The sequence below is a fragment of the Camelus ferus genome, chromosome 35 (genome assembly GCF_009834535.1).
Source record: "Camelus ferus isolate YT-003-E chromosome 35, BCGSAC_Cfer_1.0, whole genome shotgun sequence".
NCBI classification, from domain to species: Eukaryota; Metazoa; Chordata; class Mammalia; order Artiodactyla; family Camelidae; genus Camelus; species Camelus ferus.
In genome coordinates, this window is record NC_045730.1 from 22,218,402 (window position 1) to 22,243,131 (window position 24,730).

General features: G+C 47.8%; 1 protein-coding gene and 1 long non-coding RNA gene across 10 annotated transcripts in view; one reads left to right on the plus strand and one right to left on the minus strand.

The window, feature by feature from the left end:
* Positions 1-1,014: 1,014 nt before the first annotated feature.
* On the minus strand, positions 1,015-24,728 carry SEPHS1 (selenophosphate synthetase 1). Of its 8 annotated transcripts, none has more exons than XM_032473701.1 (9): positions 24,455-24,728; positions 21,435-21,704; positions 16,729-16,832; positions 14,782-14,889; positions 13,704-13,825; positions 11,113-11,203; positions 9,009-9,108; positions 4,399-4,611; positions 1,015-2,924 (listed from the first exon to the last, which is right to left on the minus strand). In XM_032473701.1, the coding sequence occupies exons 2-9, from the start codon at positions 21,625-21,627 to the stop codon at positions 2,710-2,712; spliced, it is 1,146 nt and encodes a 381-aa protein (XP_032329592.1). In that variant the 5' UTR covers positions 21,628-21,704; positions 24,455-24,728; the 3' UTR covers positions 1,015-2,709. The 8 variants fall into 8 exon arrangements, with proteins under 8 accessions (XP_032329592.1, XP_032329588.1, XP_032329591.1 ...); XM_032473697.1 differs by having other exon boundaries at positions 13,704-13,858; XM_032473700.1 differs by lacking the exon at positions 24,455-24,728 and adding an exon at positions 24,283-24,418 and having other exon boundaries at positions 13,704-13,858.
* Positions 23,510-24,730, plus strand: part of LOC116661496 — a 65,017-nt gene continuing 63,796 nt past the window's right edge. The window contains exon 1 of one of the 2 annotated variants that reach the window (XR_004317375.1): positions 23,510-23,581. This is a non-coding gene — a long non-coding RNA (uncharacterized LOC116661496). The remainder of the gene's footprint in view (positions 23,582-24,730) is intronic. The other variant, XR_004317374.1, reaches the window with a different exon arrangement.

Sequence of the window (24,730 nt, forward strand, 5' to 3'; positions counted from 1 at the left end):
ACTAAGTTATTTAAAAATACTGAGCCCAAAAGGAAAAGTACATATTGCTTACACAGTGTTTCAGTTTCTTCTCCTGGATTGAACCACGATAAATTTTTCAGCACAGCCTGTGCAAGTAACAGGCCAAGCTTTACTATTCCTTGGCAAGGAACTCCTGTTCCCACAAGGCACTCCTGACCTCCCCAGGGCCCAGGCTCTTTTGAGGCTGGATTCACCAATGCTGCATTCTGACAACCTGTATTTTTGGATGCAACATTAGAGGGTTTAAAGACAATAAATCGCTATGCCAAGATAAACACACCTCAGTGTGATTTTAAAGTGCTACCAAGAAGTAAGATAGTTGCCAATTTATTCCCTGTTCACCGAATTTAAAAATATTCTACATAGATTTTTACCAAGAACTTAAATACTCAGTGACCGTCACTTGATTCTTCAAGGAATGTTCAAGATGCTTGGAGGTTTTTTGTTTTGCTCGGCCCAGAGATGTCAATAAACGGAACAGTCAAGATCTAAAAATCCCTCGAAAGGCATATTGTAAAAGCAAAGTCACCCTCTTCCCTTGGTGGTCCCTGCAACATTCCTGTAGTCGTGCGTTCCTAACTTCAGCCTGACTCCCCAGCTAGGATGCTCATTTAAGACAGACTCCCTAGTCCCACACCCCCAAAATTCTGTTTCTGTTGGCCTGGGGTGGGGCCTACGGATTTGACTTGGACAAGCATCCCCCGGTGGTTCTAACACAGGTGTGAGCTGGACTGCTCTCTGAGAAACGCCCCTTTCAAGCCCAGTTCTTCCTCCCCGATTACATGGACCTCTAAAGCCCCAGCATTTTCTCTTTATAAACATGAATCTTCACAATGATGGTTTCAAGTTCACCATCCGATTAGCTCACTTCCTCTGGGTAGACCTGCCACCAAGGAAACCATCAGCGTTCAAGACATTAGCAATGTTGAAAGTAGTTCAGATTTGGCCGTCACTCTGGTATTTAAAGAAAAAAAAAAAAAGCTCAACAGTATGTTCATCTTACTCAGAGGTTTCCAACACATTTTATTTTGCAGACCACCGGATTGCAGCTTTTGAGGACCAACATGGGCATCAATCCCTATAACATGTCCAATTAATTTCAATTAATTTCAGTCCTGCGGCAGCCCCTCAAGTCCCGCGCGCTGAACGAGTGTGTGGCCTGGGCTCCAGGGACACATGCGAGGAGGCTGCACTTTGGCTCCTGGAGGACACGTCCAAGGCAGAGCCTCTTCCAGGGCCTCCCGAGCGGTGGTTTCCTTTGGCAATAAGTCGAGCCGTTCTCTCGGGTCTGGCGCCTGCATGCAGGGAGGGTTCAGAAGCGGGCCGCAACGCTGAGCGCAGACACTCGGGAAGTCAGTGCACTTGTGCTTGAAGGCAGGACTCTTCCTAATCGTTTAGTAGGTGAGAATATAAGGAAGCCTCTGCTTTTAAGTAACACAGATGAACACCTTTTTAGATCGCCTATTTGTCCTAGGACTATAAAATTCAATTCAAGAAAATATAGGTCCCATGAAAGACTTGAAAGTTTTATAAAACTAAAATCTAGTTTCCCCCCAATAAACCGTATTTTAGCCAAAACCCTCCCGATGCTTCTAAAATAATACTAAATTCAGGGGCATCTGATTATACAAGAGCAATAAAAAAAATTAAATATTTATTTGAATAACAAGGCTTGGTTTGAGCTGCATGGTTGGCGATGCGGGTTTCCACACAAGATCACAGAAAGCGTGTACGGAAAAGTACGGCGCAAAGGACAAAATAATGCTAAGAATTAGGCTAAAGAGCTGTTGATTTTAAGAAAACAAAAGGCCTGAAATCACTATACAAAATATAAAACGTATTAAACACTACCATCCACGGAACAGTCTTTATTACTGATTATGTTTAAAAATGATCTGTGCAGTTAATTGTAGGTTGACTTGTCAATGAGTATTACACATGAACCCCCTTTCGGGGGACAATTCCTTGCTGCACTATTGAACATCTAATTACGTTGCAAAAAGTGTCCTTTTTTGCTGTCAATAAAGAAAACAGTTAATGATGTCACTGTAAGTATTAGGAAGGCTACAAAAAAAGAAATAACATTTCTTTTTTGTCTTCAAAGTGCTTTCCATGCAGAGTCAAGCACTTGCCTTGTTTAACTGAATGCACTCTTGGGAGATGGCCTGGGTCAAAGATGCTCTTGAATTAGAAGAATCATGCAACCCTCTCGCTACTGGGAAACCATTGTGTCACTCACCAATCCTGCCTTTCCAGAATATCATTCCAGACACTTCAAAAAAAGGATCAGACTGATACTGATAAATATACATGAAATGAAAAGACGCAAACTGCCATTAGACACCACAACGGGTAATGTCTGTGCTACGTGAAAGCACCTTTAAAAAGAGCCTACTCGGCAAAGAGATAAGTGTCTAAAGATTCAAAATGAATCAACAGTATTGGATAACAATATAATTCTCAACTCAGAAGCTGCCTCAAGATTAGGTGCATCTTCAGTTAATGTAACAGGAAAAAAAGGCAATGGATTTTATTTTATTAATTGCATCCACTCACAAATCGACCTAAGGTCACCAGATGTGTAGACACAATGAGATTTTTTGTTGTTGTTTACAGTCTTTAATTGAAATGATGATAAAGGAAATAGAGCTATTTAAAAACAAAACCACACAGCTGCCTCGGCCTAGATTAAGAGGTGGCACCGGGTGTGGGGTTCACATTCTGGGTGGCCACCTGCGGCGCGACTTCAATGATCCGGGGTTTGTCTATGATCCTGGCCGTGCGGTTCCCCTTCTCCACGATCCCAATAATCCATGCTTGGTGACCTTCACCGTACTTGGGGGACTTTATCTCTGCGCAGAACCGAGCTGCCTGCTCACGCGGTAAACAGATTAGAAGGCCTCCTGGCAAAGGGAAAAAGGATGCTCGTTAGCTGTGACGCTGTGAGCGGCTTTCCTGCCACTCTGTCCCTAGGACACCTCTGCACCGACACACATCCAACAAGCAGCCGAGCTGGCCATGCCGCCTTCACCTCGCCCCCAGCTGACACTGCGGAGCCACTAAGCGATTCCTCGGGCAACTCCTACTATGTTACAAAACACAACCACCAACCGTAAACCGTGAAAGTGCCCCATTTGTGGATCTGAGGCCACGCAGGAGGGACGTGTTTGCAGGCTCATGACTGCACACGGCCGCTAGCTTTCCCACGCTACACTGAAAGCATCATTTAAAAACAGAAGAGAACTTCTTTTTGATTTGATTCTCTCCATGGAGTCCTCCTTTCTTCAAAAACAGGTTTTCCTATTTTTTTTCTTTATTTAAAAATAAAGATCCTCAAAGAGCCTCGCAGTGTCTGGGTTCTGTCACTGGCTTGTCATTATCTTCAAAATAGAAAAAAAAAATGTGAAAATAAACCTTTATTGCTACTTCAGTAGCCAGGACAGAATATTTTATATGTTTTAAGTAGAAATAACACAATGAGGAAAAAACACTATGCTGCACTTCTACAGACAGGACAGAGCTTCTCACTTTTGCGTAAGGGCCACTACGTGCACTCTGGGGTGCTCAACGGCTCATTCAGCTCTGGCCCCACGCCCTGCAGGTGGCAGGCGCTGCAGCAGGAGCGCTGTGCTCCCGGAACTTGTTTCAGAGGAAGCGGACTGTGTGCGTTCTGAGGACAGGAGAGGCAGGGTCCCCCCTGCAGGCTGTGCAAGGCCCACCAGGGACACAGCCCTACTGTCCCGGGGCTGGTGCGTGGGTAGTGGGGCCTGGGCTTCGCCTCTGCGGGTCAGGATGTCTCAGGACCAGGCCCACCCAGACCGAACTGGTCAGGTTTCTTAGGGGTCTGGTCCAGGCATGGGTATTTCTTTAAATTCCCAGATGATTCAACTCATTTGCCAGGGTTGGGAAATCACAGAGTTACAGAGGAAAGAAAAGAGAAATAAGAGAAACTGGGGGGGGGGGGGCGGAGATGGGGGAACTAAAACGATGACACACAAGAGTCCACATAAAGGGAAAGGAAAAAAATGGGACAAAAATGCACTTTGGAGACATAATATACTATTTCGTTCTTAAAACAGCAATTTCAGACATTTTCCCCCACAGAAAAAATACAGCCTCTTCAGTGTCGCCTACGGAACTAGAGTTACTTCAAATGCTGAGTTTCCAAGGACCTATTTTTCCTGTTTCTCCCCGCCCCCACCCAACCCATCACCAAACACACTGGACTTAAAATGATGCTGCTCGTCACACAGGAGGCACCAGGAGGAGCTGAGGACACTCGCAGCCCAGGCCTCACACCGTGGGGTCCCGCTCGTGGGCCCGGCTCCTCCTCCTTGGGGACACGCCGCTGGCCCCTGGGCAGCCCAGCCCTGGTACCTGACGTCTCTGGGCAGGTCCCATGCATGAGGCCAAACATGTTCCCGCAGGCCTTGCTCACGGCTGCCATCTTGGCCAAGACAGGAAGGTTGTGAATCACAAAGGACACCTCGTTCCTCTGCTGCTTGGCCAGGTTCTGTGCGTGGCCCAGGATCCCGAAGCCCGTGATGTCGGTGGCCGCGTGGGCGTTGAACGTGTGCATGAGTCCGGCTGCTGCAAGACGACAGAGGAGGCGCTTACGATCCGTGTAACAGACTGAGACTCTGGGAAGACACCCCTCCTCCACTCAAAATTTACTCACACTTTGATCTTAAAACTCCTAACTGGTCAGGGAGACGGCAGGCAGGGATGATGAAAGTCAAAGTGTAATTTAAAAAACCCAACAAAACCCAGAGTGAAATTCAAAGTTGGTTTCTTAGTCCAGTTTGAACCACTCAGAACTACCAGCAGCTTCAATCAGCAGTAAATTCCCAGTAAACGCAAGTATCTGAAAAGAGGAATTACTATCTCAGTTACAGGCAAACCTGTCTAAACTCTTCTAAAACCAAAGCACAAGACTTTCAAAGACTGTCTGACCTGCATTCAAGGCACTCCCATGATGCCTGAAAGGTTAATCTCTTTTATTCTTTAATTTAAAAAATTAATACACTTTACTTGGGGGAGTAGTTTTAGGTTGTGCAGAATACTGAGCGGGGGTGGCCCAGCACTCCCTCCCCTTCCCGTTTCTCCAGCATCAACCTGGAGCATCAGCGGTGCTGAGAGGAGGCTGCACTGAGACAGCGTTATTAACTCAAGGTCACAGTTTACACTGGGTCCACTGGATGTCAGACCGCCTAGGGGGTCAGTAAACCCACGAGCACACGCACCCACGGTCAGAGTATCTTACTTCCCTGAAAGTTCCACCTTTTCACCCATCCGCCCAACCCCTGATCTTTTTACTGTCTTCACAGTTTTACCTTTTCCAGAACGTCACAGAGTTGGAATCATACAGTTATTTGGTCTCTTTTGTTCATTTTTTTTTCTCTGGCAAGAACATTTCATGGGTGGGGGTGTGTGTCATCTCAACACGAACCTCTCCCCAAACGGTCTGATTGGCCGTTGATGTCTGTGGTTCAGATTTATAAATCAAGGGGGCAGCAAAAATGGCAAATCTGTAGTTCAGTCATTCTTCCTGCATTTATCAGATGTGACTTCTATAAAGACTTTTTAAGAAAAAAATACAATTCTTCTGAAATACAGTCCACAAGAAAAATAAAAGTAAGGGGTTGATTCCTTTTATTTTCTGAACAGGTTCGTGTCCTAGCAACTTCCAAAGGGGACTAGAAAGTTTTAATTATCATTTTTGGGGGATCCTTGACACACTCCAGCTGACCACAGTCACTCTTCTCTTTGGCATTCAAACTGCACCCTCCTAACCCCCCTCCTGCCCCATGACAGGTGGGAGCCCCTTCCAGTGTGGCAGTGACACGACCCCACCAGTGGCTGCTAGCGCCACCACCGTCAGGCACAGGAAGTCCGGGCTTGTCTTCTGCACTTCCCGTCCCAGAGCTGGAACCTGCCTCTTCCCAAAGGAGTCCTGGTGCATTGTAGTGGAAAATATTAACTTCCAGATCAGAATCTGGGCACTAGGAATTCACGACTGCTGGTTATCACTGCTTCTAGGCCTTTCCAATAGGCCAGGAAATACTCATTTTTTAGATAAAAAAAAAAAAAAAAAACAAAAACCCAAGTCCATACTGCTAATTCCAATTTGAAGATTAGTTTTTACTTAGCTTCTTTGATCTTATTTCCTCTAGCTTATTCTTAAAAATCTTTGTTCCTGATGACATTAACTTATTCGCCTTATCTTAGTATATCAACATTCTCACAAACACAAACCCACTGATGACAATGAAACATTTGTGTGGACTTTTGCCCTGAGGATGTACAATGAAAACACCAGGCTCAGACTGATTTGAAATAATTCTTCCCCAGGTGGTTTTGCCACTAACTTAGACATAAATGTTAGGCAACTTTAAAAAAATTTGGTTTGGACTTGTAAAATATGCTTTTAATTTTTAAGTATAGAAAACTATATAAGACATTTATTTATCTCAAAGTCAGACTTATAAAACAAAGCATGGTCAGAGAGGGTCTGCTTCCTACCTACTCCCCCTCTCTTCTGTGTGACAGTTTTATTGATGATTTCTTTTTCTATTATTTCTTTTTGAAAGTATAAAACACATATTATTACTTCATATTCATTTACAAACACACAAATGTAGCATACTACATACACGCTTCTATCCTTCACTTTTTTCATTTGGTCGTATCCTAGAGATGGCTCCTTAGTAATAAAGACCCCTCGCTCATTTTCCTGGCTGTATAGTATTCCACGTGCATGTAGATGAGAAAATCCAATCAATCACTTGTTGATGGACATCTGGACTGTTGCCTTCTTTTGCAATTAAAAGCAGTGCTTCAAGGAATAGTATCTAACAAAAATTTTTAATAAAGTGGGAAAGGCAGATGTTGGGGGAAAAATTATCTTTTCACATTTCTAAGTAACTTTTAAGATAACCTATTGAACAGTCAGATTTTTTCTTCTTTTTTTAAATAATTGGACTTCATGGCTTAAGTATTACATAAACTGGGTTCAAAGTCATTTGAGGGAAGCTGAAGAATGAACGAGTTGAGAGTTCTGACTGCTGACTCAGGGAACCCCAAGTAACTAAATGGAAATGGATTTTTTTTGTGGGGGGGGGACAAGATTTTTAAATTTCATCTTCAAGCATGTTTAAAGTTTCCAAATAGGATGCCACACAACCCAAGGCCTTAAATACAACATGCAACTAATGAAGAGGAAAAAATTGGTATTTCCAGCATAAAACTGTACAAATTTCCATCACAGGAACATGCTGGAGAAAGAGTAGCCACTGCAGTTGGACAGATCTGGGTTTGAGAACAGATCTGCATGTATTTCTTTTATTTCTTTTTGGCCAAAGGGGGAAAACAGGATCTAATCCACAGGACTGTTAAAAAGAAGATGTCCATGAAGTATGAGAAAGAGGGGCCAGCACGTGGTGTACAAGGTCCACTCATTCCATCCATAGTTAATGACACCTGGGGTGTGTCCCTCACTCCGAAGCGCTGAGGACACCACAGTGAACAAAACAGACCCAGATCCCTGCCCTCCTGAGCTCACATTCTATATGCTGGTTTGCCTCCAAATCCTTTGTACAGAGGAACCCACACAGATGCCTTTCTGGAAACGGTTCCTATGGCTCGTCAGTTAGGATGAGAAGAGCTTCCTCCTTAAGTAGAAAATATATCTGTTGCTTTTTACACACACATGAAAGCTAATAAAAATCAAATATAAGATGCTTACAGTCTATCAGGTGATTCCCTAGGCAAGGGTTGCTGCTTTCCATAAGATGAATTCTGGCCCTTTCCTTAATTTTCCCGTTTTATTTTAAACTGCTTTAAAAATTCTTAGCATAGTACAGAAGTATTTGTTCAATTTACTATGCACGGAGACTGAAATGGCCTCGATTTCTTACTAGATCATTAAGAAAAGGAACAGAATGTAACACTTAAAAGCATTATAAGCAGTAGCTTCAAAGCATTAAAAGCATATCTGGTTTCAATCCTAGTCCTCACCGATTAGCTGTGTGACCTGGAGCAAGTTACTTAACCTCTCTGTAAAATGAGGCTAACAGGAGAATCTTAATACAGTTGTCAGAAGAATTAAATGAGAAAATATGTCAAGTTCCTGGAACATAACAACTACCAGGTAAATGGTAACCACTATTATTATTACTTTCTAATCAGTATTAAGAAGCTAGGACTAGAAATAAAATGTAAAGAAAAACATTGACATGACTGTCATTACTCATTTATATACAAATCTGGGAATTAAAATTATGATAAGGGTACCACCTTAAATTAATAAATAAGTGAAATACTTCTGAAATCGTGCTATATAAATTTCTCTTCTGTTTTTATTGGGGTGCAGAGGAATTCACTACTGCCCACAATCACAGAAATGCAGAAAGGAAGAGAGAAAGCATGACCTCACCTCTCCATTTCATAGATTCAGAGACTGAGTTCATCAATTCACCCGTATTTCTCTGCTCCTCCTCTGTGCCTGGCTCTGTTCTAACTGTGAGCAGGGCTAAGCCAGAGGGGGACAGGATGCTGGCATGGCCACAGTGCCTGGAGAGCCCCAGACGCACGGGTCTAGGAGGGAACGTGGGGGCGCAGACCCCTACGACCTCCCCGCCTGCCCTAGCGCACCTTCAGACGCCACACGAGCCTCCACTTCCTGCAGCCAAGTCACACTTCACACGCCCTCCCGTCCAGAGCACACCATGAACTTCCATTCCCGTCGGTGCTCCAGGGACCCCAAACCAGGTCCCAAGAGAAGGGGTCTGCATTCACTGGCCAAACGTGGCCCAGTTTCTCCAGCTAAGATTTTTTTTTCCCCCCAAACATGTTAAAAGAGTCATGGGGGGAAAAAAAATCAATGCAACTGAGACTGTTATGTTGCCCACAAAGCCTGAAACATCTCCCGTCCCGGCCCCGTTCAGACAGCTCGCCAGGCCCGGCGAGGGGCGAGCCCTGGCCCACACCTGTCCTGTTGAGCCTGGCCATGTTCATCATCGCCTCCTGGTACGCCAGCTCCACGTCCTCCTGGGTGACCACGAGCTTGATTTTATTCCATTTTTCAGGCTAATAACAGGAACACAGGTGAAGGAGGAAAGAGAGAGAAAATGGGATCAGTCTTTGTTTCCGACCACTGAAAGAACGTACTTTTTCCTGAGTCATCTTCTGGGGAGTTTTATTCATCTAATTTTCATACACAAAATTAAGTTTCCCAGTGGGGAGGGTACAGCTCAGTAGAGCTCATGCTTAATATCCTGGGTTCAATCCCCAACACCTCCAGTAAAAATAAATAAACCTAATTACCTCCCTCCGCTGCCAAAAAAAATTACACAACAGTAAATAATTTTTTCTGAAAATCTAGTTTCCTAACTCTCTCCTCTGGGACTAATAGCCTAGGTGTCCGTGAGACCTGGCGTCACTGGTCGCGGCCACATGTCCGCAGTCGAACACGGCAGTTTACTGGACCCACGAAACCAGCTGGGCAGACGGCTGTGCTACCCTGGCTGCAGCTGCTCCTCCGTGCCAGGGCAGCGGTAGTTCTCAGTGTCCTGGGGGTCTCCCCATCTCCTCTCCTAAGCTGATGGTTTTCATTTTTCATGTAATTATACTCTTACTGACGTTCCCTGAATTTTGGGATCAAGTCCTCTTGATGGATGAATGAACAGGGAACAACCTCTGTTGTAACAGCACCGAGGGCAGCCGTGGGCGAGCACACAGGACATCCTTTGAAAGACCCCTCACCTCCCTTTCTCGTTAGCCTGATTCTCAAAGGATCTGGCATCATGATGCTGGGTTCAGGACTACCACCATCATGGGCCATTAATGGCCAGCATCCTGTGTTCACTCATTCTTCAGTAATACCCAGGAATCTACCACTGACGTCATAACTTGAGTCTGTGTCCCTCCCTTATCCCAATGCACCCCCCAACCCCAGGTAGCAATGATTCCCTATTCTATACGTGTCATTTCCCCACCTTTCAAAAACCAGCATCCTCCTAGTATCGAGGCCCAAACCATACTCTCCGGTTGCTTCCGACCTTATGAAAGGGTACTGTGCTGTTAGCCTTGAAATTCGCTTTTTTCAACGCTGAGCATTCTTAAGAAATGGGTAAAAAGGCAAAGGCAGGAGCAAGTTGGGGGTGGGGCAAACAGAAGGACCCCAAAGCCCCTCATCTTGGATCCCCTCTGCCTCACCTGCTCCCTCGCTAAATAAAATTACTCAGGCCTGGGCAGCCGTACTGGGAAGCCACCTGGATTACTGGCCTGTAATGGCCCTGTGATCTGCTTTGATGGGAAATCTCCCCACCATCACAGGATGAGAAGGAAAAAAAAACTAACACACGTGGCCTCCTTAGGAGATTTCCTCTGCTCTGTTATGTCAGACTAAGATATATCTGGTTGATGAATTAACATAAAATTGTTCTTTTTCAACTGTTCCTCAGGGCTGGTGGTTTCAGATGACAGTTGTAGAAATTAAAAGCACTGAGATATGTGAGATTACACCACAAGCGTATGACGTTTTGAGTTGTTACGGCAATGAAAAAAGTCTTATATGAAGAATTGAGGATTACAGCTCAGAAGTGACTCAGGATAAGTATCTTTATATTCTAGATGTTTTCACCACCAGATATTTATCAAAATGTTGAGTTACTAATTAGTTTAAAAAAGGCAAAACCACCAACCAGAAATAACCAAAAACCTCACGACTAAAAGAATTTGTCAATAAGCCTGGCCTTATTTATACCCCAAACGTCAAAATCTGCACATTCTCCTCTGTGTTAATTTTTAGCGATGCTTAAGAGATGAAAGATCTGGCCGTCTCAGCACCAAATGAAGAGACAAGCAGAACTCACCACGTCCCAAATTCTCTTTATGGGGCATCTCCGAACACCAGGCAGAGGGTCCCCTACTTTAAAGCGCCTGATACATGTGACTTTGATTCAGTAAAAGAACAGGGACGGCTCCCAGGGTTTCTGCCAGGATGGCACTGACCCTGAGCCCCCTGGCACTCCGACCAGAGGAGCTCAGTCTGGAAGACACACTGCTGACCCGGGAGGCGTGATCACTCACAATGTCCAGCCACTGGTGCACGGCCACCGCCACCTGCGTCCCCAGGGGCTTCGTCAGCACCAGCACGTCCCCCGGCACCGCGTTATCCGGCCTGAGGAAGAGAACACAGGTAGGCCCTCGTCAAATTAACCACGGAGATAATTCAGCATCAGTTAAACAGGAGAAAGAGGCTGGCAAATCCACCCGTGTCTTCGCAAACGTGTACTTAAGTGTAAATCAACTACTGCCATGTGTTAGAGCTTCATCAACTTGCTACTGAGACGATGCTGAACAAAATACTAAAAGAAAATTGAAGAGGCCACAGACTCCAACACTCATCTAAGCTGATTAGAGAGCCAGGTGCAAGATGTGACAATCAACCAGCTCCCTGACTCATCCGGTTACATCTGTGTCCACTGTTAGCTTCAAAAAATATTAACTCTCAGATGATGCACAAGAAACTCACTTTCCAAAAACCAGACCTTAAGACATAAATGTCGTTCAGCTCTGACTCAGCCACCCTCAGAGCTGGCGTGTTCTTGTGCATCACTGGTTATGTGCAACCTACAAATTTCTACGAGCAAGTTAAGTGTGATAAAATTGCTGGGTTATTTTTAAGTTTGTGTGCATTCTTATTTTACAAAGTAAACACTCATGTTGTTGACAAAAAATTCACTGAAGCTTGTTTTATTATTTTTTTCCTCTCTCATTTTTGACTGTCGCTGGCTTCTTTTTCCATGGGAAAGCTGGAATGAGGGAGACGCGTGGACTCTGGGATCTCTTGTCCCATCTAAGTGGAGAGTTTGAGAACCATCAATGTAAATATGGGAAAATAAAACCTGGATGGAGGTAAAATGCAAAACCTTTAACATGACAGCTGCTGCACAATGGCTCTGAGAGGAGCTCCCACCCTCCAGAAAAGGGCAAACGATAGGAATATACAAGAAATACGCTCACCCTTACTCCCAGGGGCAAGGCAAAGGCCAGGGGGCCTGCCACCCTGCTGTGCTGGTCGGAGCCCGGCACCCACTGCTGTGGGGGTGCCTCAACAAAGGGCAAACTGGACACGTCTATCCAAGTTACGGTGCACAGGTGCCCTACCCAAGAATTTCACTTTGAAAAGCCTCTTCCCAAGAGCCACACATAGTATGCAGGGAGATCTATGCACTGGAGACTATTTGTAATGTCAACATACCTGAAGCTAATCTAACTGTCAACAGTAACCTGGTTAAAGACAGCCAAGGCTGGTAACAGTGCTTACCCCCAGGAGGGACACTGGTGGCTGAGGGACAAGCGAGGGACTCTGCCCTGCGGGGCCTGTCACCCCCCAGAATTCTGAACCAGGCCAACACATCTCCTCTTCACAAAATCAGGTAGACAAGTGGAGTGTCTACTTCCTTCAGAGAACAGGACAAGGTGGCTGTTCTTAACAAGACATCAAACAAGAAAAGGGACAACGCTGTTAGGAGAGAAGCTTCTCCAAAGAGCTAGAAATGGCCCAGAAGGCACATGAAGAGACGCTGACGGCGTCCGCCACCAGGTGACGCAAGTCAAGACCCAGCGAGACGCCGCCTCCGCTCACCGGGATGGGCAGTGTCAAGGAGACAGTAACGAGGTCGGGCGAGGCCACCGAGGCGCCGAGCCCTCACCCACGGCTGCTGGGAATGTAAAACGGCACAGCTGCTTTGGAAAACAGTCTGACAGCCCGTCAAACTGAACAGAGTTACCATGTCACCCAGCAATCCTCAGGTCGCCACTCCAGGGAACCAGAAGGTATATCCACACAGAGAACCCGCATGTGAACGAGCACGCGAGCATCACTCACAACAGGTGGACACGACTCAAAGGCCCACGGCCTACGAGCGGAGGCACAAACTGGGATGTCACACAACGCAATGTTATTCAGCCAGAAAAAGGAAGGAAGTCCTGACACCTGTGCAACGTGGATGAAAAACCTCTGCTAAGTGAAGGGAGCCGGGCGTGAAACACCACGTTGCATGATTCCATTTCACTGAAATGTCTAAAACAGAAAAATCCACGGACAGAAAGGAGAGTCAGGGTTTCCACAGGGCAGGGAGGAGGGAGCTGGGAGGGACAGCTACGGGTACAAGGTGTCCTTTCCGGGGAGATGGAAGTGTTCTGGAGATGGAGGGTGGTGATGGCTGCACAACTTTGTGAATACTAAAATCTAATAAGGTGTATACTTAAAAAAGTTACATTTTACACTCTGTGAAATTCTGCCATATGAATTACACTTTAATAAAAAACACCCAAAATTTTTAAAAAAACAAGAATGAAGTACTGATACACACTACAAAATGAACCTTTAAAAGGCTGTGCTAATATTCTGTGAAGTGAAAGCAGCCAGGGTCGGGCTGGGCGTGGGGTGGGGGCTGTGACAACGAAGGGCATGGGGTTTCTCGCTGGGAGGACGGAAGTGTTCTCGAGTCGACTCTGGCGAGGGCGACATAACTCGGTGAATATACCAGAGACCACTGAACTGTGTACCTCAAATAAGTGAGTTGTGTGGCATGCAAATCAGTATCTCCATAAACCTATTAAAACAGAGAGAGCGAGAACAGGGCCAGGTGACGGGAGCAAAGCCCACTCACATGATAAACTCGTTGGGCTGGCAGACGGTTGTGGCCACGCCTCCGAGAACAATCCAGGGGTTGAGCACGGTCTGGCCGCCCGTCACAGAAGTTCCTGCCTCCTCTGCTGCATCTTTAAAACCCTGTATAATTAGGGGCATCACTTTATCCCTTTCCTAGGGTTTAAAAGGACACAAATTAAAAGTCACGTAATTCAGTTCGAAACCCAGAAGAGAGAGACTACACTTGTAGTTATAAAAAGACCGTAAACCCTCAGAGGAAGTCCTGGAGCTCCCAGGGGCAGGGAGTAACAGCAAATGGGGGGAAGGCCCCACACTGTAGCCACTTTATCCAAAGTGGGAGAAGGTTCCAGGTTACAATGTGAATGAAACCCAGACAGCAGAAGTAAAGCTGGAATATGACTGGGTGCACAGGGCTGCCCTGGATCTGAGCCAGCTCTTTGAACGGCCCTTAAGAATCCCAAGACTAGCTTAACATGTACCCACACCTGCCCCCAACAGCTGTGCACAGCAAGGCCCCAAGAGCATGGGCAGGGGCGGAGAAGGGCCTGCTGGACCTACATTTCCACGCGCAGGGCAAACCTGGGGGACGAAACCAAGTACCTGTCAACAATAATCTAAACAGGAATTCCTCTCTGGGTCAAAGAACAAGTACAGGTCGTGTGGTCAGAGGCACTGCCCGGTGGGCACCCGAACACGAGGGACACCCCGACCCCACCACTGTCCACATCACCATCCAACCAGTGACCAAAGAGGATGCTGCCTGCCCTGAGCACTGCGCCCTGGGCGGGCCACGGGCCTGGCACAGAGGTGCTATTACTGCAGCCAAAAGTTCATGAAAACAAACACACGAACATCTTGGCTTCGGTCCGCCCAGGAGAGAGAAAGGGAAGCAGGTGGCGGGAATGGAAACATGAATAAGCCAGGCTATTTTAACTCACCGCTCGCTGCCAAGAGGCAGAGAACGGACGGGATGTGGACAGACTGGGCTCCTCACTTCACGGAGGGAAAGAAGGCCAAGCAGGCAAGTGAGGGACCCCGACCGCAGCCCAGGCAGCAGCCTGACTGTCTCCACTTACCCGGTCGGTCATTTTATTGCTAATTCCAAGGAGCATCAGCATATTGTCACATTCGGTGACCCCCATGGCGTAGAGGTCACTGAGGACGTTGGCACAGGCTATCCTGCCCTGGAAGAGAGAGGAGGTGTGAGTGGGGATGAAGGGGGCTTTCCACGTGCAGAACAAGGAGCCGGGCTGCGGGGCGGCACCAGGACTCAGGGACATTCCGGGGACGTGGTCCTCCTGGGTGTGAATCCCAGACTCACGACCTTTCCAGGGTCACAAGACCACTTGCAGACACTCCTGTCACCGCCTCTCCTTCCTTATGTGGGACGAACAATCCCCCCGTTCCGCCCCATGCTAGAGCATAAGGTTTACTGAGATGGGAACGGGGAGGGGGGCGATGTCAGAGGGAAACACGCCTGGAGCGGATGGCGCTGGAGGGAGAGTCGGAGCAGAAAGGTTTGAAAACAACTATCCTAAGGAAAATGTGGCAACAGCCACTTATGCTGAACAGATCCCACGGGTTATAGAAAAGGTGGGTTTTATACACTCGGGTGGAGAATTTTTGGAGCTTCTTTTCAAGGCTGTGTGAGACAAACAGGAAAATCACCTTGTTTGAGAAAAAAAAAAATGAAGAAACGAACAATATCCAGGCCTGAAGTCAGCTTGTTTTCTAAAGAGACAGGGAAGCCTTGCCCAGTAAACTGTATGGTCCTAGCGAGGAACTCTGAAATCGTATTCAACAGAAATGCGGCAGTAAAGATTTTTTACTGCCAACAGAGATTTTCTAAAATACACGTTGCCTCTGTCTAGACAATAAAGGAGAAAATGACAAATTTCTCTTCTGACATCAGGGTAATCAAACTCCAAGTCACTATCACTTCCTGTGGCCGAGTCACTGCTTGTTGCTGTTTTCTGACGACTTCCTGGCAGGTCAGCAGTGGCCCGACCGCCCTCAGTGACTCACAGGTAATGGCAGTGTGGCCGGCAGCTTGGGGGTGCCAACCACAGGTCAGGCAGCAGCGATTTGCTGCTCCTCCTGTTCTGGGCACTCCTTAGTTTTACGAGATGCTGGCAAAGGATGAATTCTGGTTCTAGCCACCTTGGGACTGTCAGGCAGGACACCTGGGCCGTGGCGGGCCACAGTCCCTCAGGAGCCCTGCTCTAGAGAAGAGAAGTGCGGGCGTGTCGGGGAGAAACAGGCTTCCGGGGACCTGTGCGCTTGTCTTGGCACGTGGGAGGTGAACACCCCTCCCCGCATCAAGCTGCCTCCCGGCCTCAGTTCCCGCGTAGGCGGCTTGATTCCGGGGCCCTTGGCACAAGGAAGGGCCCCTGGGGCTTCCCACTGACAGGACGTTCCCAACCTCGGCTCTCCCGGCTGGCAAGGTGGAGGGGCCCAGTGGGGCGGGGGGCTGCTGGCAGCAGCCCTGGCGTGAGCAGGTGCAGGTGCCCGAGCAGCACGTGAGCAGCAGGCAGACGCGCTCGCTGCGCCGTGGAGTAAAACCCGGTGAGCGGAGGGACCAGAGTCAGGGCAGGTGCGCAGTTAATTATGCTCAGATGCTAAGTTCTTTTTTTTCTGGATGATCAGTCCTATTACAGAGGATGGTGAAACACAGGAGCGTGGAGTCTACAGATGTCAAGGACAAGAAAATGAAGAAAACCACAAATACGTTGGCCAACAGACACGCTGACCAGGTGTTCGGGGACATACACACACACAGGTACGGAAGCAGCCGACAGACGCCCCACGTCCGCCTAAACGGCCTTGTGCACGGTACCCAGTGTGGGCAAGGGGTCGATCAAATCAGACCCACAACCACGGGAGTCAGGGCAGGGTGGGATGAGAACAATCTGGATAAAACAAAAACAAAAACCCCCACACATGCATACACAAAACCCCAGCCACCACCCAAAACCAGACGAGTAAGCAGTTCCAGATGTAGAAACAAATCAGGTCAAACTCACCATCATGTAAGGGTCATCAACGATGGGGTAAATGTAATCTGTGGTTTGAACCAAGGAAAGACCACCGTGCCGCAGGGGAATGACACAGGTATCCATCCCGATGCCTGCAAAGAGGGAAGTCATCACCGTCCAGAGGTCAACAGGAAGAGCCATGTTATTTTGTACCTTCAGCGCTCTGAACAGGACGAGTTCTGGGTAAGACACTTATGGAACGCTGCTTGCTGCCAACACAGTAATGTGTTTCCTATCAAGAAGCGTAACTGAAATAAACGTGAAACCAAACCAGCCGAAGACAGAAAATGAGAACACAGTCTGCTGGTCATGGAGACTCAGCTCCAACGTGGTACAACTTTTAGGCTTTAATGATGCCTTGAACAGAAATTTTCCTTTGTGTCACTGCACCACGTGACTGGCACCAGACAGGATTTCTTTCAAGATGAGAACAGCACAAACAGAACTCAGGACGTCTCACCCACAGTTACTCAGAGTGTGTCTTTACATAACATTGTAAATCGACTATGCTTCAATTAAAAAAAAAAAAAAAAACAACAGTGTATCTTTAGGCAGCATTCGGTTTTTCCAACAGAGAATCTGTTAAGTATTTTACACACATAAAATGCCATTACTTCTACATTTTAGTTAAAAATGACTAAAAAAAAAAGGAAAAAAGGACAAAGCTAGAACAGGTAGGTATTCATCAACTCCAACCAAGCATGTACATAAACACCGTGGCACCACGTGACCTGTTACACAGGTTCCCAAAAGCAGTTTTGAAGAAACCTTAAAATTCCCTGTTATTCCTTGTTACAAATGTCACCTCTACTAACTTACACTACAAAAAGGAGAAGAAACATTTACTTAACAAGCTTATGGGGTGCATTTCAACTTATTAAAAATTGTTTCCAAGCATTTAGAAAGATAATACAGACAACTGGTGGGTTAATCAGAAATAATTCCCTTTTCCTGAAATCAGGTTAGAAATGGCCAAGACTAGCTATCGTAGGCTAGTTTCTTTAAAAACCACCTGTAATGCAAACACTGCACCAACGTAGACTGGCTCCCACCGGGGAAGCAGAACAGTGCTTTCCTACACAACACACCTCTCTCAAGGATGTGGGAGCATTTCAGCTTCGCAGTCCAACAGCCCAAGGCAGAGAACAAACCAGGATGAAGAACCAAAGGAAGGACGTGGATGCTACCCTCGACTCAGCATTCAAACGGAACTGGAATAAATCACACCCGAGTCACACTGAACCGAGCACGTGAGTTCCTGCAGATTCTGCATAAGCGAAGCCACTGCGTGCGGCAGGACCACCCCAGCAGAGGCCAGGTCCCCGAGGCACCTTCTCGGATCTTGGTCCATTGTCACCACCACAAACAGAAAACCGAGTTTAGTAAAAGATCCCTCTGCGAAGGCAGGCTGAGTTCTTACGACCACACCAGGTGAAGGTCAGAACTCTCGGTGGAAGATTCAGTTAGGGAACAGAGAACTTCACTTCAGAATGGCAAGTCTCACGAATCTGTGACAACAGAACACAAGATACCAGTGATCAGCTTTCGTGCGTCTTAGACGAAAAAGTGTGTGGTAATTCATCTCAACAGTGCGTGTGTGCAGAAATGTCATCGAACAATGTTCTGCAGCACTCAAGTGGAAACAGGGCAGGAACCACAATCAAACTTTTACTGATTCTCCCTAAACTTATCATTCCAACAGCCGGTTATTCCAAGCACATGACCATTCACTTTGAAAAAGAGGGAAGAAATAGCGCCTTCCTTTAGGCTGTCACACAAACTACAGAAATACTGAAAGAGACACAGAAAAGAGCTGCTGAAGGTTAGCTTTACATGGTTCCTAACGTGGAAATCTTAAACTTGAACTCAGTCTATCTGATTTGTAAAGCAGGTGATTTCTGGTTAATTCCCAGCCTCAGAGCATGTGACCCATGACTCGGAAGCATGTTCCTGGGGCTGAAGAGAGGCTCCCATCACCCACACTTCCTCTCTCAACCGGGACACCACTACGTGCTAGCTGAGGGTTGAGTGTTGTCTACATGGGAACTGCCAGCCACACGCGCTTAGGGAGGATTCCAAAGCATCCAAAGATGCACTACAAGACACACTCAGTTTTAAACACTTAGTAACAAGAAAAGCAAACGTCTTGTTAGCAATGTTTTCCATCATGTGTTGAAATATTTTTTTAATGCAGTGGGTTAAATAAAACATATTAGAATTAATTTCACCTGATTCTTTTTTTTTTAATGTAACTATCTGAACTAGAAAAAAAATTTTTTAATGTAACTTTCTGAACTAGGAAATTTTAAATGACACAGGTGGTTCACCTCATCTTTCTCTGGGACAGCACTGGTCTGGAGTGATCAGCTTACAAATCATCTACCAAATTTCAAGGAAGGGAGAGAGAGGGTGAGTCTGGCATGGGCCGTGGGCCTTGAAAATGAAGGTATCAAGTTGAGAGAGCGCGGGACAGCCCAGGTAGAGGGCGGGCAGGAACAAAGGAAAATGCCACAGCAGAGGAAGCTTCAAATGCCAGATCGAGCAGAGTGTGCTGAATCATCAGCGGACAACAGGGAATTCTAGGAGGTTTCAGCTGGCCTGAAACCATCCACCAAATAAATCGAACAAAAAACCCAACTCATACTACCTCCACTGCCAGCAGCCATCAGTACGTGACAGCTCTTAAGTATCAGGCAATAGATGTACCAGGTTCTAAGACACAATCATCTTAACATTTCGTTAGTTAAAACACGTCCAATAACCGTGTAAAACTGCAAAACTGTTAAGTCTCACCTTTAGAATCCAGGTACACGGCCTCGTGTGTATATATATATACATACAGGCACATACATGTATACACACACGTCTCACGTGTGTGGGTGCAGACACACAGTTCATACACAGATAATTTCTAGTACTCGCAACAGTTGCAGTTAGTAAGTATTATTATCCCATTTTACAGATGGGGAGATCGAGGCTCAGGAGAATTAGGAACGTGCCCAGGGTAACATTAGTGACCAGTTAAGTGCCTGTGCCAGGATACGAACTTAGATCTGATTCCAAAACAAAGTTCTGGCCACCAAGACACACCACTTCTGTACAAGGTTCTAACAGTCCTTCAGCGTCATTTGCTGGCAAGCTGGGGTCCATCGACCCCTAGGGAATGCCCTGAGCGCACGCTTCTGTGGATGTGCACTTTCCTGGGATGGGGTCACGGCTCTCATGGACTTCTCAAAAGCTGTTTGTGACCAGACTCCTTCGCCTTTGAGTTCTTTTATCTCTTTCTCTGGCCTGCCCCTTGCTGTGGACACCTGTCCCTGTTTGCCACTGCTGAGTTACAGCTGACACAGCTCCTCTCTCCCCATCAACACGTCTGGACTTAGAAGCCAGATGACAAGCGGTTTGGTGTGTGAGCAATCGGATGTGGATTCCAGGTCCTGCCCCTGACCCCGGAGTGACAGGGACCGGCCAACCCAGCCTTCCCGAGCCCGGGGCTGCGGGCAGGTGCTTAGTAAGTCTACGGGGGGAGCTAGAGAGAGGCATTGTTACTTCATCCGTGAGGTTTGTCCTGCATTCATTTTCACCCACTTGGCAGCTTGTTTTTCCACACGTTTTCTAAGAGCTTTCTCAGGACGTTCTCAACTCTTGACAAGTAAGCGGACGTCCACTCCACCTCAGTCACCAGCGATTTCTCCACGTCAGCTACATGAGGACAGTTTTCTAACTGAGCTTCTGGGAGGCCTACAGGTTGAGAGTGCGGGGTGAGTTTTCTTCTCTCCTACCCAAACCCAGCCCTGCTTTTATCTGTTTTATATGTGGGAAATAAATGAGAACCCTGGGTTCAAAACCAGCATTGCAAGACAGAACTTGACCATAAAATAACAGGTGAAAAGAAATGAAATGAAAACCTTGTAAGAAAGCTGATCAGGTCACACACCGTAACTATGAAACATCCACAAACTCCTAGAATAGCCAAACACTCAAAAGGCAAAGGCCTCTGTCACGTGCGTACTCAGCAGATCACACAACAGAAGCTAACGAACAGTATCCCAGCAGCCTAGAATTTCCTTCTGAGCTCTGTATTTGGGAAAAGGCAAACCCCTAGTGACGTCAGCAACTGGCTCAAGGAGACAAGGCTCTCAGTCCCCGATGACGTCCTGGGGTCACGCACTCGTCCAGCGCAGCCTCCTTGCCTGTGTCCAGGGCTTCTCTTCTCCCCTCTCCACACAGGCGCTTTTCTGACAGCGCCTATTGCAGAGAAAGCCCCGAATTCTCTCCCCCAACCCAGTCGCCGCTCCCCCAGTGTGGCTTCACACCACCCCTCCTAAAGTAATGAAGAGGGATCGAGCGTTCCAAGGAAAATTTCAGGATAAAGGCATTAAGTTTCTGCTTAATCTTTAGCTAACCAGAAAATCCAATTTAATAATAAAAAAGCTTTTACTGCAAAATAACTGTCTCAATCACATACTTAATAGCTTAAAAATGGTGAGAGCACATTTCTTGATGCTTTTCAAGTACTGTAAGGTAACAGTTCAGTATAGCTTTGCTCTTTGAATCCTTCTTACAGAAATTTAAAAAAAAAAAGAAGAAAAAGGCAACATGGGAGGACAGAATTCTAGTTTTCAACTCACTGCCTACACCGCAGCCAAGATGCTCTACTTGGGGATGTACGAAAGAAACACTGGTACACATACCAAGCCTTGGCATAACTGCTCCAAGAAACTGCTCATCTTCTTGGAAGTGGTTCTCCTGTAAGGATTCCAGCAATTTCTGCAGGACATCTTGGGGCACTTTGCAGCCGGTGCCCTTCAGTTCAGTGAATCTGGTTAATCGGAAGCTCTTATCCAATTCATAACTTTCTGGGTTAAAGGACTCCCGCGCAGACATGATTCTTGGGTGCACACACCCTGTGGCTGGGCACCTCTCCTCCCTCTCCTAGGCGGCTGCTTTCTTTACAGATCCACCTGGAGAGAACCGGAACACAAAGACACCATTAAGAAATCTCACTAGTACTTGCCAACAATCAAGCTGCACACAGGACAGTGAAATCACCAAGACCATGGGGAAACAGCGATCTGGGGCCACAAGTTTATCACAGCGATGCACAAACCAGAATAAGTCACTTAAAAAAATGACCACAGCATTAGAAACCTCTTCTACGTAAGAAGATGTCTGTGGTGTTACACTTGTGGCTCTGAGGGGCAGCAACGAAGATGGAACTACAGGCCAGCTGGGCTTACAGGACAGAGTGCTATTTTTGAGCAAAAAGTCCCAAAGGTTCTTTAGCGGGCAGCATTATGAGAAAACTTACAATCACTTCATCTGTCAAGCAGGAAGCACTATGGCTTAGAAATTAGATGTCCTGGCTAAAAAGACTTTTCTGGAAAACCTTCTGGTATCTTCTGCTATCTTACACAGAAAAATAAAGCGCCTGATAGGCCCTTTCCAGGAAAAGGACGTTGCTGGATAGGCAGTGGATGAAATTCTTTATGATGCTAAATTCAATTTTAGAAAAATAGGTTTTCACTCTGAGCCAGAAGTACACGATACGACCCCAAACTAAAAGGAAGCCTCAGTAAAGAAGACAACTTGAAAAGTGGAATGGCTGTTTTAACACAGCAAGGCTCATTTTCTTTTAGAGAGCACGGAAAGTTCTCTGATGTTTTAACGCAGCAGCACTGTTTCCTAGAAAGCAAACATCTCGCCCAACAAACTAGTACACACACATCACTGACAAAATATGCTACTGCGCATTACTGTTTCACTGCAGACCTAAAGTGATAAAATAAACTGTACTAAATCACTAGCATTTATGGTACCTGGTACCACTGGAAGTTTCTGGAACAAACCTTTCTAAGTTTGAAGCCTTTGGGGCTAAACCAAAACCTTGCATGTGCTCCCAGGGTTTACAAACTTCCAGACTGATACTTTATTAGGCATAGAATTACAGACGCCCCAAGTTTTAGGGTCAGTTTCCCCTATAAAACTTATGATTAAGAACATAATTCCCCTTTATAGAGTTTTCGATCCCCTGGGAAGCACATCACTCATTTAAAATAAATCTCACAAAGCCTGAATTTGGGCAGTAATCCAAACCGTCTTTACAAAAACATGTTTGGGGGTGAGCAGTGATTTCAGTTTGAAACCTCCAACTGTAAAGGAGCGAACCTTCCCACATTCCAAGAGAACCACCTGCCCAAAAGGAGGGAGCCAGGAAAGCTAAGCAAGCTGCGGAGATGGGAATTTTGAAGCCATTTTAGAGTTAGGAGAAGTCCAATAGCACTTTGACTTGGAAGGGTTTGGAACAAAAACAACAGTCCTTTCCTCACCAAATGCCTCGCATTTAACACCGCCTCGCTTCTACCAGGAAAAAAAAAGAAATCCAACTCACGAGGCATCCAGTTATTTTCCTACCTCCAATCTCTATCCAAAAAAAAAAAGCCGAGGGGAATTTGGAATTCAGGGGACTAACTTCCTCTTAAATCTTCCCAGATTTTTAAGGGGAAAAAAGTTTAAAACACCTTAAGCCCATAAGGCACTCGAGTTTTAAAAGTTCCAAATGGAACAAGGGACGTAAATCACACACATCACATCTGAATCCTAAAAATAAATTCTTACATTTTTTGGAGGGTATGGGGGGGACTCTGGGAAATGAGTAATTATTAATGGAGAGGGGGGGGTTGCATAATAAGCACTCGATTCCAACCCTGAAGCCGTCTGTTTACGCCTTTAAAACAATGATATGAATATTTAAAGACAACGGTTAACCCTTTCCTTCTCGGCCACGTTTAAAATTTTTCAAACGAGGGCGCCAGGCGGGACGCAGAGCCGGGGGAGCCCGGTAAGTGGGGGCGGCAGCGGGGCAGCCCGGGCCGTACCTACCTCCCCCCAAGTCCCTAAGCCCAGGAAGCAAACAATGAGGGGGACAGGGCGGAGTGGGCGCCGGGGCAGCGCACGTCGAGGCGGCGGCCGGGGCGCGGAGGGCAGCGCTCGGGGACACCTTAAGTCCCCGGCTGCCGCCTTTAAAGGCAACCGGAGCCTGGGCTCTTTGTGCGGCGCGGCCGGGCGGAGGCGGCGCGGGGCGGCCGGCTGGGCCATGTCCGTCCGCTCGCTCTCCGTCCCGCCGGCGGCGGCGGCGGCGGGAACCGCGCGGCCCAGGCCGCGGGGAGGGCGCGAGGCGCGCACGGCACACCGGCCGCGGCGGGTACCCGGGCTCGCGGGCCGGCCGGGCCGGGGCGCCCGGGGTCAGGCGGAGCCCGCAGGGCCGGAGGGAGGGCGCGCGCGCGCGCGAGGGCGGGGGGGCGGGGAGGGCCCGGAGGCGCCGCGCCCGGGGGACCGGGCTCTCACGCCGCGCGCGCGGGCCGCCGCCGCCGCCGCCGCACAAAAATGTCGGCGGGCGAAAAAATTAACCCCTGCGCCGCCGCCGCCGCCGCCCTCCCCCTCCACTCCTCCCCCGCCCTCTCCTCCCTCCCTCCTTCCCCGGCCCCGCGCGGCGGCGGCGGCGGCGGCGCGGGCGGTGCTTCTTTTTTAAAGCGGCCCCACCAAGCCCTGGCTCGGCCCCTCTCCAGGCAGCGCTGCAGAGCGCCGGCCGTGCACCGCTCCCGGCGCACCCGGGCGGCCCGCGGGGGGATCCGCACGGCCGCCTTGGGCCTGCGAACGAATATTCCCCTTTAAGCCTGGCGTCTCGCCCCCCCTCCCCGAGCCAGGCGCTTACCGGTTCGCTTTGCGCCCTCCGCCTCCTCCCGAAAACGGGACTCCGCCGCTCCCACAATGCACCGGGCGCGGCCGGGCTCCCTTAAGCGTCGCCTGAATAAAAAGGCCGCTCCCGGCGGCGGAGGGCGGGAGGCCTGGGCGCCGCGGGAGCTCGGCCCGGCTCGGCGGGCCCCTGCAGGGAACGGGGCCGCCGCGCTCCGCCGTGCGCCGCGCGCGAGGGGCCCTTAAGGGCCGGCTCCCTCCCTTTAAGAGGCGGCGGGCCGCGGCCGGAGCGGCT

What these genes read in the sequence shown, in the direction of transcription:
- SEPHS1 (XM_032473697.1), bottom strand. Translation starts at nt 21,627, where the DNA reads ATGTCTGCGCGGGAGTCCTTTAACCCAGAAAGTTATGAATTGGATAAG. An exon ending in TTGATGACCCTTACATGATG is followed by an intron (nt 14,890 to 16,728) that starts GTGAGTTTGACC and finishes TCTCTCTTCCAG; the next exon opens with GGCAGGATAGCCTGTGCCAA. An exon ending in GGCCAGGCTCAACAGGACAG is followed by an intron (nt 4,612 to 9,008) that starts GTGTGGGCCAGG and finishes GTCGTCTTGCAG; the next exon opens with CAGCCGGACTCATGCACACG.